Source organism: Ceratotherium simum, chromosome 18 (assembly GCF_057802395.1).
Source record: "Ceratotherium simum simum isolate JZ-2026a chromosome 18, ASM5780239v1, whole genome shotgun sequence".
Lineage (NCBI taxonomy): Eukaryota > Metazoa > Chordata > Mammalia > Perissodactyla > Rhinocerotidae > Ceratotherium > Ceratotherium simum.
This window is the reverse complement of record NC_141917.1, coordinates 6439440-6458117: the sequence shown is the minus strand read 5'-3', so window position 1 is coordinate 6458117 and position 18678 is coordinate 6439440. Positions and strand designations below refer to the sequence as shown.

At 39.3% G+C, this 18678-nt stretch overlaps 1 protein-coding gene across 1 annotated transcript in view; it reads right to left on the bottom strand.

The window, feature by feature from the left end:
* Positions 1-18678, bottom strand: part of ADCY2 (adenylate cyclase 2) — a 404666-nt gene that overhangs the window by 177747 nt on the left and 208241 nt on the right. The window contains exon 4 of the mRNA XM_087443107.1: positions 17834-17983. Within this exon, the coding sequence (XP_087299233.1) occupies positions 17834-17983 (150 nt within the window). The remainder of the gene's footprint in view (positions 1-17833; positions 17984-18678) is intronic.

Below are 18678 nucleotides of genomic sequence, written 5' to 3'. Positions count from 1 at the left end.
GAAGGCAAACGCTCCCAGGAGCAAATTATTCCAAATAAAACTTATTCTTGAATCTTGCCTTTAGGAAGCGGGGTAAGTAACCCAACTGCACAAGCTTTTGCTAAAACCTTAGTAATTCCCTGCCCTATGTGTTTATGGCAATAACACCACAGTATGAGATATTTCTACAGAATGTGATATTTATGGTATTTATATAGAACTCAGTTCCCTCAGACAAAAGATGCTATGTAAACGCAAATACCAATAATGCTGAAATGTATAATGTGCTTCAGAGGATTCTGACTTTCACAGCTTAAATGTAATACGCATTATTCACTTGGTCCTTATACTGAGATATTATTGCATATAGTTCAAAGAAAAAGATTAAAGACTCTGTACTAAACTGAATATTCAAGATGGCTTGTCCTTATGTAAGCAATGTTTTTTTTCCCTTTGCATTGAATTTTGAATTGCCACTAAAAGACAGTTTTTCAAACTTAATACGTGATCCACTTTGATGAACATAAAAATCTAATTCTCTCTTTTAGTGTTGTTTGAAATGAAAAATATTCATTATGACTGAAAGCAATAGGATAAACCATTTCTTGTTTTTAAAATTTTGCTCTCTAGAAGTAATCAGTTCTTCTAGACAAGATATCCATCAACCCAATGACTCCCAAGCTGAAATCATCTGATTTTTAAAACATTAGACTTTTGTTCTTCTTGTTGTTTTAATTAACAGTGCTACTTTTACATTAGGCAACTACAATTATTTAGTCTTAACTCTCAAGCTTTACCAGTTTCTTGGCTCACAAAGTTTCTCTAATCCCCCAATTTTGTCTCTCTTTCGTTTGAATTCATTTTTGTTTGTTTTACTGGAGGAAATCCTCAAATCGCTGTGTCATAATACATGTGTGGGGGCTGTATTTTCTGAGTCCACATATGCCTGAAAGTCTTTATTTTAACCTCATTTATGAATGGTAATTTGACTTAGTGCACAAATCAAAGTGCAAAATACTTTTCTTAAGTATTTTTAAGATTTTGCTCTACTGTTTTTTAACATCTGGTGTTGTTTATGAGAAATGCAAATCTGACTCTCATCCCACAGCAGTTAAACCAGCTTTTTCAAACTCGAGAAGCTTTTCTCCTTATCCTTAATACTGAAATGTTAGCAGCATAGAAATGAGTCCAATATGGATATTTGGAATGCCTGTTGAATAAATGAAGATTCAGGCTTATAACTCAAGGATCTTATCATTTCCTCATATAAAAAAATGTCTCAATAATGACTTAAAAAAAGGGGATGGGGATAAAGATCTTCCTAGAAAGAAGGTAATATATGTGATTAGGAATTTGTTCACTGGTAACCTGGTGACCCCGAAGCTCCTACACAAACTGGACACTCTCACCGGGATGTCCTTGAATCTTCCCAGTTGTCAACATTTCCTCCTTCACAGTCTGTTGGCTGAAAAAGTACCTCCTGACCTTTAGGGGTTGCACTTGCTCTCTCTTTTCCAAGAACTTGGAAGATGCAGATACGGGCTCTGCTTTTATTATCCCTCTAGGAAACTTCCCAGTGAAGCTAACAGCACATCAAACGAGCCTCAGCTGTCCTTCTGCCCTGTTATAAAGTGTCAGCTACTTTCTGTGGACTCTCTTTAGGCCACTTGGAATTCAGAATGTATGTTTATATACTCTAAATATATATATCCTAAATATATAAACATTCTAAAAATATATACATTCTAATTATATATTTATAAATATATATAAATAAATATAAATATATATATATAGTGAGCACATGCACACACGCACACATATTTATATACTTAGTAAGCACATGCCCCTTGAGTGATAATAAAAATGTATAAAGTACCCACGACTCTACTGAGGTAAGTAATGTCATTACTCCATTGTTTTCATTTGAATGTTTGTGCCCCCCCTCAATATTCATATATTAAAATCTTAAACCTCAATGTAACGGTATTAGGAGGTGCAGTCTTTGGTGGGTGATTAGGTCATGAGGGCAGAGCCCTTCTGATTGGGATTAATGTCCTTACAGTCAGGGGATCTGTTCTGAGAAATATGATGTTAGATGATTTCTTTGCTGTGCAAACATCACAGAGTATACTTACACAAACCTAGATGGTATAGCCTACTATATACTGAGGCTATATGGTACTAATCTTATGGGACCACAATCATGGTGGGTAGGTCCCACTCTGATCCACCATTGGGTCCACCCTTAACCAAAACGTCGTTATGCAGTACATGACTATATAAAGGAGACCCCACAGAGCTCCTTTACCACTTCATCCATGTGAGGATACAAGGAGAAGTCAGCTGTCTGTAACCCGGAGGAGGGCCTTCACCAGGACCTGATTATGCTGGCATTCTGACCTTGGACTTCCAAACTCCAGAGCTGTGAGCAATGAATGTCTGTGGTTTAAAAGCCACTCAGTTCATGGTATTCTGTGACAGCAGCCTGAATGGACTAAGACACCCATTTTACAGATGAGGAAACAGAAGACCAGAAAGGTTACATAACTTTTCCAAGGTCACACAGGTATCAAGGGATGTCAAAGTATTCAAAACCAAACAATGAGGAACCACAGCTATACTCACAACAATTATACAATACTGTCTTTCAGCAAACAATTTAAAGAATCCCTATTAAGTGCACTGTGTTATTAATCAAGCAAGGGTATTTCCAGGCTCAGCTTTCCGCTGATACTCACCAAGCCTTGGGAGGATTAACACAATAATACTGTATGGCATGAAGTTGATGAGGGCAGGGCGCAGTGAGAACCTAAACTAAGGAAGAGGCAGTGGGACTGGCCAATATAAACTACACAACAGAGCAACGACTTTATGGGGGACACAAAGGAGAAAGCAGAGACACGGAGGCAGATTTAGAGTTGGGGTGAGAAAAAGAAGGGGAAAGTCACTAACCGAAATAGAAAGAATGACAGAAAAGTGTGGTTTGGGGAAAGATAGAGTTTGGACATTCTGAGTTTGTGGTGTTAATGAAAAATTGGAACTCAGAAAAGGTGGAGGGCACAATTAGTGTGTTGAGAGCCATTAATCCAGAGAGGATAATTGAAAATGTATGATGAGCTGAAAGCTGACCAACACAAATATGGAGAAAAGGTGCCTCTGTACAGAGCCTTGAAGAATGTCTGTGTGTTTGGAGGGTAGGAACAGAACGAGGGTCTATAAAGGATGTGGAGAGAAAAAATGTCAGACAATCAGAATGGTACCAGGTGATGGAAACCAAGAGAGGATGATTTTGTTTTTCCCTCCAACAACATTTTATCTCCAAGTAGACAAAAATGTAGGCAACAAAAGGCAACACTGCAGAAATCAGGATGAAAAATGCCTTTAAATTTAGCAAGTGTTTTCAGTTGAACACTGAATTTTGATGGCAGTTGAATAGTGAAGTTCAGAAGCAGGTAAGAAGGAAAGAGAAACAAAGACTGGTAATTAGTTTTTCAAGACGTGTAGTGGTGAGTGGAAGGAAGAAAAAATGAAGATACTGTGAGCTATCTAAGAAAAGATAGCTTTTTTCATAGTTTACTTATGAATTTTAAAATAAGAGAAACTCAAATGTTTATTAGCAAGGAAGAACATAGATATGCGTTATTGGGACCATTTACATACATAATAATTATAATGTTAAAATGGCGGGATATTCTAAAATGCTCACAAGATATATTAGAAACAGAATAGAGGCCTTACAAAACACATTTAAAAGGAAAAAGAAATAGAAAGACATTACTATAAAAATGATTAGGAAACAACCATAAGTATCAGGAAACAGAACGAGAGATACTAGATATGGAATAATGATTACGACAACAAATGCGAATGGTCTAAATTTATCTCTCTAAAGACAAAGGTAAGTTTAGATTACTTTGGCATGGGTGAAAAGAGGAATGTTTAAAGAAGCTAGAAAAAACTTCATCAAACATAGTTTTTAAAAAGTTTGTGTATTTAATTGTAAAAAAACAACAAGATGGGCATTTCCCATAAGCACAGGCACCAATAAAGCTGCTGAATAGAATGATGTCATTCAAGGCAGCTTTGGAAGCTCTTGATACCAGATAATGTGAAAAATTAAAAGTAGAAAAACATAAAGTATAATTTGCATGTGATTATTGTATATGGGTTCAGGAAGAAAGCACTATTAGAGTGAACAGAGAATTTCCTGAGTGTCTGGATACAAGATAAATATACATTCCAACAGCATCACTGCATACCATTTATAATCAGATAAAAATTATGCTGAAAAGAAAATAACCTCTTCACAAGAGCACAAACACCTACAGAAATTTCAGAATAAACTTATTAAAATTGTGTGGGAGCTTTGTAGAGAAAACCCTAAAAGTTTTGTTGATGGATATAATGGTACATTTTTATAAATAGAGAAATCTAATATTTCTGAATGAAAAGGCTAAAGGAATATATTTAGGAACCTGAAAAAATGATCCCATGGTCTATGCAGAAAAACAAACAGGCAAAAAAAAAAATCAAAGAAAATTCGAATTAAAATATATATAAAAAGGGAAGGTTGTGGTAATCTTGTAAGATATAAGAAGTACTGCAAAATATAGCAATTACAACTGTGAAGTTACTGGGACAAGGGCATAGAGCCAAACTCCTGGATAAAATAGATTTGGTCTAAAAAATTAATATATGACAAAAGAAATATCATAATATAATAGAACACATAAAGATAACTCATCAGAAATAAAAAAAATAGATTTGCATCTTACACTATGATTGTCTATGTTTTTCCTTAAGTTTGGGGTGCTGAGAGATCAGTGTCTTTGATCTGCATTTTTTTACAACTCCAATTTCAGCACAATACACTGCAGACAGAGGTTCACAGAATCCAAGAATTTTGAGGCAGGTGGCATGGGCAATTTGGCTCCCTCGTGACACATAAACCCTTTAACCACATCCCTGACAGGTGCTGAAGCCCCTACCTGAGCACCTGTGAAGGGGCGTGGGTTCCCTGCCTCCCACAAGCCCACGCACTTCCCTGGGAGAGGAGGTGTGACAGGAGCATCAGACCTGGGTCTTGCCTTGCAGGGCATAAGTGACACTGGAGACATATATAGTAGCACTCAATTTTCAAATTCCCCATCTTTCTTCTCAAGGGGTTCCCCGGTGAAGAACACCTGAACAGGGAGCACATACAGAACATTTTCTGAAGCATCAGAAAAGCAAGTTTTCCAAATACATTCTCAGCTGGAGGACTGTATTAGCCATTATTTCTTTAGATTTAGAAGACAATCCAGCCGATCACTCTATTTCACCAGTAAAGAAAGACAGTAAGAGATGAAATGATCAAACTCATTCTCTAGAGAAAATACCCACAAAATATCATAAAATTGGTATCTCTTTTTTTTTGCATAATAATATTCCTTATTTAGCCACTTAAGTTTCATTCTCATAGTGTTCATTTCCCAATAAAATAGAATAAAATCACGATGTTATCAAAGGCAGAAGACAGTAGCTATAAATGCTAATTTACATGGGAAATGATAGGAACATTTTTCATGACAGCACATAAAAAGCAAACTTTATTTAAAGGCAAGTTTTAAATTTTTTCCATTATTCGCCAGCAACTTTGAGAGACCCATCAATTCTCTCTCATGTGGAATTTGTCACATTTTGTATTCATTTAAATCAGCTGATGAAGTACATTGCTCTTTAATGAAAGGATTTCCCTCTGTTTTTCAATAAAGCATTCAAAATCCTACTCATAACTTTTCAGAAAGCTCATTTATTTGAAAGCATTATGTCTTCTGAGCCCACATTTTGAGGGCTTCTCGATCTATCTGCCCCTTTTAAAGAGTAGAATCTGTTGTTGATGTTCATCTCTATGTACTGACTTACCCTTTGCAACACTTACTCCTAAATATTCCCCCTAAACATCTTTTTCCTCCACTTGTTAATAAAATTCACCAGCAAAGATTTGAAATAGTAATTATGTTAAGTGCTGTACTCATCAATGTGAAAATCTAACACTGTTTTAAAGATCCATTATCCTGCAAAATTTCATCACAATTGCATCCATGAGCCAAGCATTTTAATACAGGCTAATTGAAATGCATGTTCTTTAGCAGATCTGGATCAAGTTAACAGGCTGGGTGATTTCAAGTTTGCATTTTATCTCTGACATAAAAATTGCGTTGTTCATAACACAAACACAATTCTGTGTGTACACTCCCTACTGGAAGGATATTGATCAGTTCCCTGACAATGAGGCCAAAATAAGCTAAGTTCATAGAAATACTCCAGCCAAAATTACACTAGAAAGTTTTGGGGAGAGGCATATGGGCCTGGGAGAACAGGGAATTACACATTTTTGCTGTTTATCTTTGTTTAGTCTTTGAGGCTTTAACATGATGAAGTGTTATATTAATTTTGTGAATGACAGGAAGACATATTTGACAGTATCTGGGTTTGTTCGGACACCTGCAAGGCACTTGCACACGGTGCACCCTGCCTCGTGCTGAGTGTATTTTGTGTTTCGTTCGAAGGCACTTTTCTTCCTCCAATCATGGGATCTTCTCCCAGAGCGAGAAAGAGCCCACACCACTAACTAAAACTCGTCCAGGGGATGGTCATTTCCAGCAGGGCCGAGATACCCAGCGTGGCCTGCAGAGCCTTAGACTTCCATCAGAAGTCTCAGCTCATTCTACCATCAATGATAAAATATTCATGCTTTTATTCTGCACTATTTGTTCAGAAAATGAAGTCAATCTGGCACACAAGGGGCCAGAAAGGTGCCTAAAACAGGACCGGAAAAAGAAAAACATGAACATTCCATTCTGAGGCCAAACATTATTCCCTGGACTCTGGTCACTTGGAATCTGGCCAATCCAGACGCGCAGGAGTCAGCGTAGGGCAGTCGGAAAATCTCAGGGTATCTGCTGCCGCTTTCTCCCTTTTAACCCAAGCAGATGGCCAAAGCTGCCTCCCACTGCTCTTTGTTTTTTGCTTTTCAACTCTAGTAATTCTGCTGGTTACTAATAGGTTTTTACCTTCAGCTGAAAAACCTTGAAAGCCTTGCTTTTTCCATTCTCATAACAAGGATTATGCTTTTAGTAAACCTCCCCAACCTTGCAACTTTCATGCTCTGGGTACTGACCCTCCCAGGAACATGGTTATAACGGCACGCTCATTGATATGTGCTGATATTTTTAAATTTTTTTTTTTTTTGCTAAGAGGATAAGTTGTGTTTCTTTTAACATTTAAACTTATGGTTCACTTTAAAGTGTTTCTTTTTTTTTAACAATTTTATTTATTTATTTATTTATTTATTTGTGAGGAAGATCAGCCCTGAGCTAACATCCATTGCCAATCCTTCTCTTCCCCGCCCCCCACCAAAGCCCCAGTAGATAGTTGTATGTCATAGCTGCACATCCTTCTAGTTGCTGTATGTGGGACGCGGCCTCAGCATGGCGGGAGAAGCGGTGTGTCCGTGCACGCCTGGGATCCGAACCCGGGCCGCCAGCAGCAGAGCGTGCGCACTTAACCGCCAAGCCACGGGGCCGGCCCACGTTAAAGTGTTTCTAGGGCCCGGCCCACGTTAAAGTGTTTCTAGGGCCCGGCCCACGTTAAAGTGTTTCTAGGGCCCGGCCCACTTTAAAGTGTTTCTAGGGCCGGCTCCGTGGCTTAGTGGTTAAGTGCGCACGCTCCACTGCTGGCGGCCCGGGTTCGGATCCCAGGCGTGCACCGACGCACCGCTTCTCCGGCCATGCTGAGGCCGCGTCCCACATACAGCAACTAGAAGGATGTGCAGCTATGACATACAACTATCTACTGGGGCTTTGGGGAAAAAAATAAATAAATAAAATTATAAAAAAATTAATAAATAAAGTGTTTCTAAAACATCGTTCACCCAAGTGGAAGCTTGTGTTTTTGTCTTAACTCATTCTCTTTATTTTACCTATTGACTTCCCAACTTTTCTGTTCCCTTTCTTGGTTTCTATGTTGTTATTGTTTGCACATTTTTAAATAACCCTTTTTTGGTGTTTCTGCTTGGATTCAAATCTCTCTAGCTGCTACTACCAGAACATGAGCTAGCACACACAATGGACTACAGCTGTGATTACTTAGTAACTGCAATCCAGGAACTCAGTTGCCTTTCTAGAAAAATCAATCAATCCCTCTGCCCATCCCTTCCTGAGAATCAATGATTCAGAACAAAAGACACATTGGGTAAACTATGCGACACAATACAGCAGAAACTATTAACAGTCAGTTTAAAATCACTGCCAGAGATGCCATAGTAAGACATGTGATACAACATTGGTTTCTATCTTGGGTAAAGAAAACCTTGACCAACCAAACTGCATGGCATTTTCTGGCTCCTCTGCTGCTACAGATGTGAAAAGAGCTGTTGATACTCACTGCATACTCTTCCTCACTTTCCATTTTCTCCTCATCCAAACTCAGTCATTCCAACCCCTCTGCCCAGGCCACTGGTGACTGCCATGTTGCCAAGACTAGTGGTCTGCTCTTTACACTCTTCCCACTGTGACTCTTTCAGCATAAGTTGACCACTGTCCCCCTAAATCTTTTCTCTTAGCTTCTACTGAACCACACTCTGGCTTTTCTCCTTATAATAGGTGATCTTTCTCAGCGATGTTAGCTGATTCCTCTCCCTCTATGCTTTCTCAAAGGTTGGCATGCTTGAGGTTTGGTCCTGGGTCATTTTTGTCTTTTCTAATCATACTCTCTCCCTAGGGGGATCTCACTTGGTCCTTTAAATGCCAACTATATGCTGATGACTTCCAAATTTACATTTTTTAGCTCCAGATTTTACTTACAACTGCAGCTTGGCATCTCACCTTGGACATATAATAGGTATCTCAAAATTAACAGTTCAAAATTCAACTCTTGATTTTTCCTCCACACCCACTTTCAATAAATATTGTTCCCAAAGACTTTGACATCTTAGAAGTAGCATGTCAAACATTACCCAGTTGTTCAAGGTCAAAACCTATGACTCTTTCTTATTTTATTTTTGTCTCACCCAACACCTAATCCAGCAGTAATCCATACTGGTTTAATGCCAAAATATGCCCTGAGTCTGCCCACTCTGACCCAAGCCACCCTTATCTCTAGTCTAGACTACTGCCATGACTCGTAATGGGTCACCTGCTAACACTCCTTCCTCCTCCAATCCATTCTCCACCAGCAGTCAGAGGGATCCTTTAAGAATGTTCATCAGTTCATTTCACTACCTTACTTAAAACTCTTCAGTGACTTCCCAGTCAATATATAATAAAATCCCAATCCTTAACACATCTTGCAAGGCCCAACATGTGGTCTGACTCCTGTCTCCCTCTTAACTCTCCTCTCTTACCCAACTTTCCCACTGAGCTTTACATTCCTCAAACAGGCCAATTTGGGTCCCAACTCAAGACCTTTGAAGGCCCGACTCCCTCTGCTTAGAGCACTTTTCATCAGGTCGTCATAGGCCTGCATCCTTCGGTAATTCACGTTTCAACTCAAATGCTTCATCCCAAGAAACCTCCCTGACTGGCCTCTCCAACACGCCACCCTACCTTCTCCACCATGCTTTGTCACATAATTTGTTGTATCTTCTCATGAAACTTATGCATTTAGTAAGTTATGGTCTGTCTCCTGCCATTGGCATTTAAGACCAAAGACAACAGGGACATTTAGACTTGGGAACTACCGTATTCCCTGGGTCAATCTCCTGCCACATAACAGATAATCAAAGAAAAATTTGTGAAATAGGAGTTTTGGTAGATAGGAGAACTAGGGCCTTCCAGAGCCTTCATAATCCTGTATTTAATGAAAAAATACTTGTAAAAACTCATTTACTTTGAAAGGTGCTCTTTGAACAGTTTATGTACAGGTTTATATGCATATCATTAGCTCAAATGCTTCATTCCTGACCATATTATATAGTCCTAAATACTTTCACGTTTATGAAAAACAGGTCTCTGGGAGGAATTTTCACATCCAGTAGCATGCGTATATTAAATGGCCCATAATATCTAAACAGATTAAAGGATTCTTCTAGAGAAGCCCTAGAACAAAGTTTCCTAAAACTTTCAGGATACTCAGACAACCTAAAAAACGAAAACTCCAAAGAATAACACCTTTTGAAAACACAGATGCAATTAACAAAATTCTAAAACTTGTAAGTCCTAATTTTCAATTTGATATAGACACCAATAGGTGCCTTGATTCAGTAAGCACAGCACCAATGCCATGGGAGGTGTTTGTATCAGGACTGTGCTCAGGGTAATAAACTATTAAGCACACAGTATCAATAACTTTAAATTTATTTTTTTATTTTTATTTTTTTTAGTGAGGAAGATTAGCCCTGAGCTAACATCTATTGCCAATCCTCCTGTTTTTGCTGAGGAAGATTGGCCCTGGGCTAACATCTGTGCCCATCTTCCTCTACTTTATATGTGGGACTCCACCACAGCACGGCTTGATAAGCGGTGCATAGGTCCACACCCGGGATCTGAACCCTGCTGAACCCCAGGCTGCTGAAGCAGAGCATGCCAACCCAACTACTACGTCATTGGGCTGGCCCCACTTTAACATTTTTAAACCAGCTCCATGCTGGCTCCAGACTCCACTCAGAGTCCAAAATGCCTTTTTTCCCCATTAAACGGTACAGCGGCCCACCTCTCGTGACATCTGCAGGAAGAAAAGTATGGCAGCAATCATAGAAGACTTGACATTTTGACTTTGATTTTGGATTAGGCACCCATTTTCTCCTATGTGTGACATATACCACAGGAATGGATAATGCAACCAGAAGGACGGATTTTGGAATTCTCTCTATTGGCTTTATTTTACTCATATCAAATGATGTAGAACTTTCCTAAGTCTTTGCATTAGATTATTCTTTGCCTATTATACATTCTTCCCAGCATCAAAATATTGCATCACAGGGTATAAAAAGTAAGCAGTTTCCGTGAAATGCTGAAAACTTCCAGGGGACAAAAATATCAAAACTAGGTGCTCTCCTTGGGATGCAACTTCTGTTTTCTTGTGCTTCCCCGATATTATCAACAAAGATTAGCTTGTGATAATCTGGAGCAATATGATGTTTCCCAAGTGTTTTTCCAACAAGATACATGAATTGCTTCCTCACCATGGACATTAGTTGGGGGTTTTGCTCAAGTTTCTTACACAGAGGAAATTTCTGGAGAGTTTTATTCACCATTTAGTTTTTCTATTCTCATGATAGAAATAGACATTTGCATATATTTAATTCATTAAAAGAATCTTTGCTTGATTAATTACCGTAACTCTATTTTATTTTTTTCCTTTAGAACAGAATGTCTCACTTTTTAAAGAATGAACAAACAGTCACTAATGCTATTTTTGTGAGCTCCGATTACTAATCTCCTGCAGTGGTGCTCTTCATTAGGCATCAAGATTTGACAGATATTCCTATGGTCTCCCTCCTCCTTCTCCTGATCTTGGATCCATCACTGTTGATTCCTCCTTAAAGGAGCCAGAGTACACATTCACAGTGTGGCCTTCAGTGCAGTCTTTGAAAATATGTAGCGATCTCAACTATTCTAACTAAAAGACTTAGAAAGTATTGCAGGCTTGATGATTTGAGGGTTATTGAGATATTTTTTTCTGAAATTGATTTTCATTTCCCATTTAAAAGCACTCATAAGCATCATGGTAAAAACTGTAGCATCCTGGAATATTTGCCCTGGAATTTCTCAATGAGGATAATATCCGAGCTCCATGAGAATTTAAGTCATCAATACAATACAATGTGGTACCAAGTATTAGAGCAATTCTTGAATTTCATTCTGATGGATCTGAATGGCAAACACAGTGGAGGGAGCCCTTTTACGAAATCTTGACTCTTCATTTTTTCAACTTTCAAGCAAAGCATAAGTGCTGTCTTCTACATCATTCAATCTTTCACAATGAGTCCTGAGAAAAAGGTGGTGACCAACACCTGTGTAAGCTATGCCCTCTCCATCGAGGGAACAATAAATACCAAAGAGAAAAGTGTATAAATCATCACTTGATAAAATGGAAAAAAGTGATGATGAAGAATGATGTAAGTTATGACTTTTTCATCAAGGAAGAGATACCAAAGGAAAATCTATACAAGTGATTATTTAATAAAACAGAAAAATGTGGACACACCGGAAACATATTCCACGGGGTGGAAGGTAAGTGAAATTAATAATTTTTGAGGATGCAAGAGCCTGAATGGGGTCAGCACATGTGAACCAAACTGTACATACTGTGTGATGTTGTGTGTTTCTTACGTTCTGCCATCTCTCTTGGGCCCACCACCCTACCTGAAGGTCATGGATAACATTTATACCAAAATTTGCTGCTTTCATTCTTCAGGGATTGCAGTGAGAAAGTCTCACTGGCTCAAACCATTCTTGAGATCTTTATGCCCAATTTGGTTCCATCAACAGGCATATACTGTTGAGCTGTCTCAGCTTGGACTCCACCCATCACCTCAGATGAAGACAACTGGGAGAAACTATGAGTCCTGTAATATGAGCAGCCAGGATCACCTTGCACCGTCCATTCCTCTGATAAAAGTAAACTTCTGAACACGCGGGATGGGGCTGGTAAAAAGAGTGTTTATAACAACTCTCCACCAAATGTTCCAGCAGACAAAGCAGGACATTCTCTGTTCAATTTGTTTGCCTCAAGGAATAATGAAGCCTATTCCAGAGGGAACTTGGGAGATGGCATGGCTTGCTTCAAACACCCCTTCTTGCCTCAGTGCAGTCAATGCCTCAGACAGGATGGCAGCTGATTTCTGTTGCTTAATGTTAGTGCATGAGAGTTATGAGGGTTCAATGGCAAGACCAGCTACTGACCACTTTCTGAACAGGATACCATTTTGGCTACTGGAAAGACTGTTTCTTAAATTTGGCAAGAGATCAAGTAAGACTTCCATCAAAAGAACTAAGACACAGAGAAGTTAAGAAATTTGACCATGGTCACACTAAAAGACCATATGAAAAGGATTCAACTCAGGTGTTGAGTCCACCCTCTTCTCAGCCACTCCACTACAGAACAGAAAGAAACTCACAGGCAGATTTAACATTGTGGCTTCCTATGTGACTGATCTTCCATATAACTTGCTAACATTTGCATGGATGATACAGTGCTTATCGTGGCAACATATTGCCTGATGATAAAATCCGACAAATGTTTGATATTGTCTTATGCTTTCTTATTTAACTAGCAATAAAAAACAACAGAGTTAACTAAAAAAAAAAAAGAAAAAAATGTCCTTCATGGCTGGGAAAATCTCTAGCTAACCTATCCTCAGATATCACCCCAAAAAACCCATACAGACCAACATAAGAGTCAGAAAAAGCCACACCCACTAGCTGAGTGATCTTGGACAAGTACTTTGGACAGTTCCTTTATTTGACTGGAATGGGAAAAAAGACTTACTTCATAGAGTTGATATAGGAATAAAGACAGAATGGTAGGCTGAATAATGGCCCTGCAAAGACATCCCTGTCCTAATCCATGAAATCTGTGACTACGTTATCTCACACAGCAAACCAGGACCTTTGCAGATGTGATTAAATTAAGGACCTTGAGATGGTGAGATTATCTTTATAAGTAGGCAGGAGGGTTAGAATCAGAGAGAGGGAAGAAGACACTACAGCAGAATCAGAGGTGAGAAAGAGACAGAGAGAGACAGAGAGAGAGAGAGAGATTGGAAGATTCAATGCTGATGAATTTGAGAATGGAGAAAGGGGCTGGGAGCCAAGGAATGCAGGCAGCCTCTAGAAGCTTGAAAAGGCAAGGAAACAGATTCTCCCCTCAAAGCCACCAGGAGGAGCCAGCCCTGCTCAAACCTTGACTTTAGCCCATGAGACTGATTTTGGACTTCTGACCTCCAGAACTGTATGATAATAAATCTGTTCTAAGTCACCACACTTGTGGTAATTTTTTACAGCAGCAATAGGAAACTGATACAACAGTCTATGTAAAAGTACTAAATAGACTACCAGGCACATTAAGAGGACTCAAATAAATATTAGTTCCTTCTTTTCTGCTTTTTCCTCATGAGAAAGGACCAAATTTTAGCTGTCCAAATCTAAAACAACTTCAGAAACATTTTACCTGGCATCATAAATGATTTATACAATATGTTTAGTAATGCCATAATATTACTTGCTATTATATTAGGATAGAGATGGGTACGTTCATCATCTACCCAACCATGGACACAGAAGGACCACCCACCTACTTGACCCACTGAAGTCCGCAGAGAGGAAAAACAATTTTGTCCCCAAGGATGGCCAGGAAGCCTACTGGTTCACTAACCCCCGACAATGGGGTGCAAATCTAGCCATAGCACAGGGTCGGTGCCTCGCTTGATCAGTAGTTTCTACCACAAGGCATATTCTCTCATATTCAATCCACAGCATGGCTCCAGATTAAGGGAAACCATTAAAAATTATTTGAATTACATTACTTTAAAACAAAGACAACATATAAATTGAAGAGGGTTTATTTTCTTTGTATTAAAAAGTAAACAGTTTTTATTCCTACAGAGGCAACGTGTATTTCAACTGCCCAGGTGGTTAGGAGAGACAGTTCTTGTTTTGCTCTGAATCCAGCTCTCATCAATTCCTGAGAGTCTATTACACACCCCAGGGAGAAACACTCGCTGTTTCCTCAGGTTTGATGAAGAACCTTCTATCGCACTGACACGGTGCTCAAGAAATGGCTGTGGTTTTTACTGCAGGATGTGAAGCTTAAGACAAAAGTCAAAACTCACTGAGAACACTTTCAGTCCCCAAAGGTGGCCTCCATACTAATGGCAACACATGCTAATACAATGCATTGGTTTTCTCACTTGGTAAAAAAATCAGGATTTTTATTGTTTATACAGCGAGGGCACTTTAAGGACAAAAACAGAACTCTGAGAAAATCTCTGCTAACATTTTTCATTCTCTCCTCTCCCCAAATCTTATAGCACAAATAGCCACTTTATTCAAACATGGTTTTTAATCTCTAGAAATTCATCTCATTTGCATCTAGGAAAAATATCACAAAATTTGAAGAAAAGAAAGTATAGAGTTGAGCAATTTTGAAAAGATTTCAGAATCCCTAGGTACTTTCCAATAGTACCAACTATTTATAGCCCCCAGCAGGGCTGCAGAAGAGGCAGCTTCCTGGGCTCATGTGACATTTGCCTTCTTCTTCAAGGATTAAGGACAGCAGGGGGTGAAGCTGTGAAACACGGTTGAGTAACCGTTCAAGATGGCGGCCACTCAACCACTGGGAGTGTCAACTTGCTCTGAGGCAACTGCTGATATATAACATTAAAATAGACGGTACTGATTTTATCCTAATAGCGGCTTAAACAAATTGTTTTGGAGCTGCTTAGCATACACCCCTACCCCTGAATTTGAAGCACTCTGAAGGACACTGCTGTTTGCCGTAGTGACTGTGGATGAAGCAAAGATGGTTTGTGATGAAGGGTGGGCGGGAAGTGACATGTGGAACCCTTGGACCTTAATTTGTTCTGTGAGGTGCTTAATCTGGTGTGTGGCCCACCAGGCCTCATCCTCTCAGAGACTGCTTTTCTGTACGAAGGACACATAGATTGCCAATAGACAATTTTTATCTGTTTCCTTATATCTATCAGACCATATCTTACTGATTTTATTAACTAAGAGAATTTTTTGTTCCTGTTTAATTACATGCTGGTCCAAAAAAAGTACAAGCATTCATTCTAATTCTAGGAACATATTTTCTAAAACAAGAAAAGTACTACATTCAGGGCACCAGACCCTGGGTGTTGACTCCCAATTTTGGTGGCAAAATACGTTTGTGGTGTCAAATTATATTTTATTAAACATCTTTAGAATAAGGTCTTATTTTTCTTCAAAGTTACCCTTTTCTCTTTCCTTATTTTAAAAAGGATCATTGGCTTTTTTTTAAAAACTAGTAAATGCCCTTATAATACCTCCCATGTTGGTCCCATAAAGTCTCTAGCACAAGGGCTGCCTCATTGGTCTGGTTCTTGAGCTACGTAAAGTCAAAGTGTGGCCTGTCTGACCACTTTGATGCCACAGATCACCGTGACAAGGGGTGACACCTGGCTCTGACTGCTCAAGGTCTCTTCAGAGAAGTATGCAGCACAGACGAAGTCAACAGTCTGACATTGCTTTTGTCAAAGCTGGTCGTGTAAGTACTAGATTATATAATCTATCTACTTGAAATTCCAGTCCTCCCTAGCCTTGGTGCTATTTGAAGTAGAGTCTGGAGGTGATGGAAAAGAAAGTTAAATATGCCTGTCAGGACCAACCTGACCCAGTCACTACTGTTTGATAAAGGAAACCATCTATCCTAACACATTTGAACTCTATAGAGGGAAGAAACACAAACACTAAATGCTGTTTGTTGAAACTGTGGAATTTTCTAGAACGTAGGTTTAAAGTATTACTGAACATAGGTATATGAAGATATAATGGATAACAGTCCTATCTCTTAATGTTGAATCCAGAGTTTGCTATACATAGAGATCATGGAATTAAACATTCGTTACTGAATACCTTTGTTGTAAAACAAAATACTTTTTTTATAAACAAACCATGAGATTTGCTAATAATACCAGGGAGAAAGCAATGTTTACAGCCATATCCCAGAGCCTAGAATAAGGCCTGACACAAACTTGGTACCCAATCGATATTTGTTGAATGAGTGAACTGAACTCTCTGTTTTCAAAAGTGAATTTGATTACTATTCATCAGTTGATATACAAATAAAAGTCTAGCATCAAAATTGAAAAGATATTTTTAGCTCCCACCACCATAATATATTTTGAAGAAATTTTATAGAATGGACTAACTCAATATAACTTAACAAATAACAATGAAGCATCTTCTATGTGCCAAATACTGGTATCAGCATAGGTAATGTGATGGAGGCTTTCAGAGGTGGAGTGGGGTGTTCATAGCCAGTCATGCTGTTACCTTGATAGATGGGAACTGGGTCCCTGGTGTTAAATACACAAACCCAAGAAAAACAAAGCGACTCACATGGATATCCCACCGTCACCTGTAGTTAAGCATGTCAAATACAGGTCTCCTTGTATTTTGTGGTTTCCTCTCCAAAGCATATCTATTTCACCAGCTCTCCACCATCTGTGATGACACTATAAGGCTTTGCTTCCCCCATCTCCTACTTGCTTCATTTCTTATTCTTGTGATGCTTCATTCATCATAAACCATGTATTTCTGTGATGTACGTGTCTATCCATCACCCACAGCAATCACTGCAGGACAGCCTCTGACACTACAACAACCAGTTCCCTACTAGACCCTCCTTCCCAACTCCAATCACCTCCCTCAAGAACGATGTGATCGTTTCATCCCATGTGGACAACAGGCACTATACAAAGTGCCGTGATGGCACAGCTCAGATTTCAGCTGGGGCAAATACTTGTCACAAACATTATCACAGAGAAAAGCGCTTTAACCAAAAGTGAGTGCCTTAACGAAGCATTATTATTATTGTTATTATTATTTGAATTTCCCCAGCCACGTGTTGATGGTGGTTGACATGGCTGTCTGCATGTGGCTGTTCCTGTGATCACTGGGTCTGGGTCTGAAGATGCCACCTCTGCTCTTTGGTTTATCACTCCACCAAGCGCACGGCCCGAGGCTGGGTGGGCACGGGCAATTAGCTGCCCCGGTTTCTTTCTGATGCCCGTGAATGAATGAACTGCACACCTGACATTAACAGTAAGAACATCCTTTTAATAATGCCTCAAATAATGTGGAAGGAAGATTGAAAATGCATTTACCTGCTGACGCTTTTCAAATTCCAGCTTGATCCGGGACTTGATGCAATTGCATGTGTCCTGATATGTTTGCTGCAGCGCAAGTTCCATGAGGTGCTTATGGTACGCTCCCGCCAGGTTCCCGCAGATGAAAATGATCACGTTGGCCAGGATCTAAAGAGACAGAAAGGGACACTCAACAGGGTGAGTGGTTCTAACACATGAACACAACAATAACAAAACGCACAGTAGCAACAGTCTTCAAAGAGATGATTCTGCAGGAAGTTAATTTTTTCTGCTTTATCTACTTAACAGAAAACAGCTATTACCTTTAGGGATTCTATGCCCTTCTTGGATCCATGCCCTTTGACAGATGACTATGCAGTCCCTCCCTTGTCTTTGAGCTCAGTCATGTGGTTTGCTGCAGCTAATGCAATGTGGGCGGGAGCAAGCCAGTGCCAGGTCTAGCCCAGGCTTAGAAGTCCTTGCATCTTTTGGGTGCCTCTCTTGTGTCTCATCAGGAAAAGAACATGCCCTGGCTAGCCCACTGGTCCCAGAAAAATGATAGACTCATGAAGCAGAGACACTCAGCCAACCATAGTCTACTACTGTGTGCCTCTGAGATGTCATGGTTGTTACACAGCATTATTGTGACACTAGGTGACTGACACAGGCTTCCCTCACCCCAAAACTGTATTCACTGAGCCTGGAGAAGTGATATTCCCCATTATCTCTTGTTTATATAGGAATATGATAGTTTTTGAAAATGTATAACTTGTTACTCTGTTGATGATAAAAGCAATTCATGTTCACAAAAATTTGGGGGGAAAACAGAAAAATACAAAGAAGAACTAAATGAACCTATAATT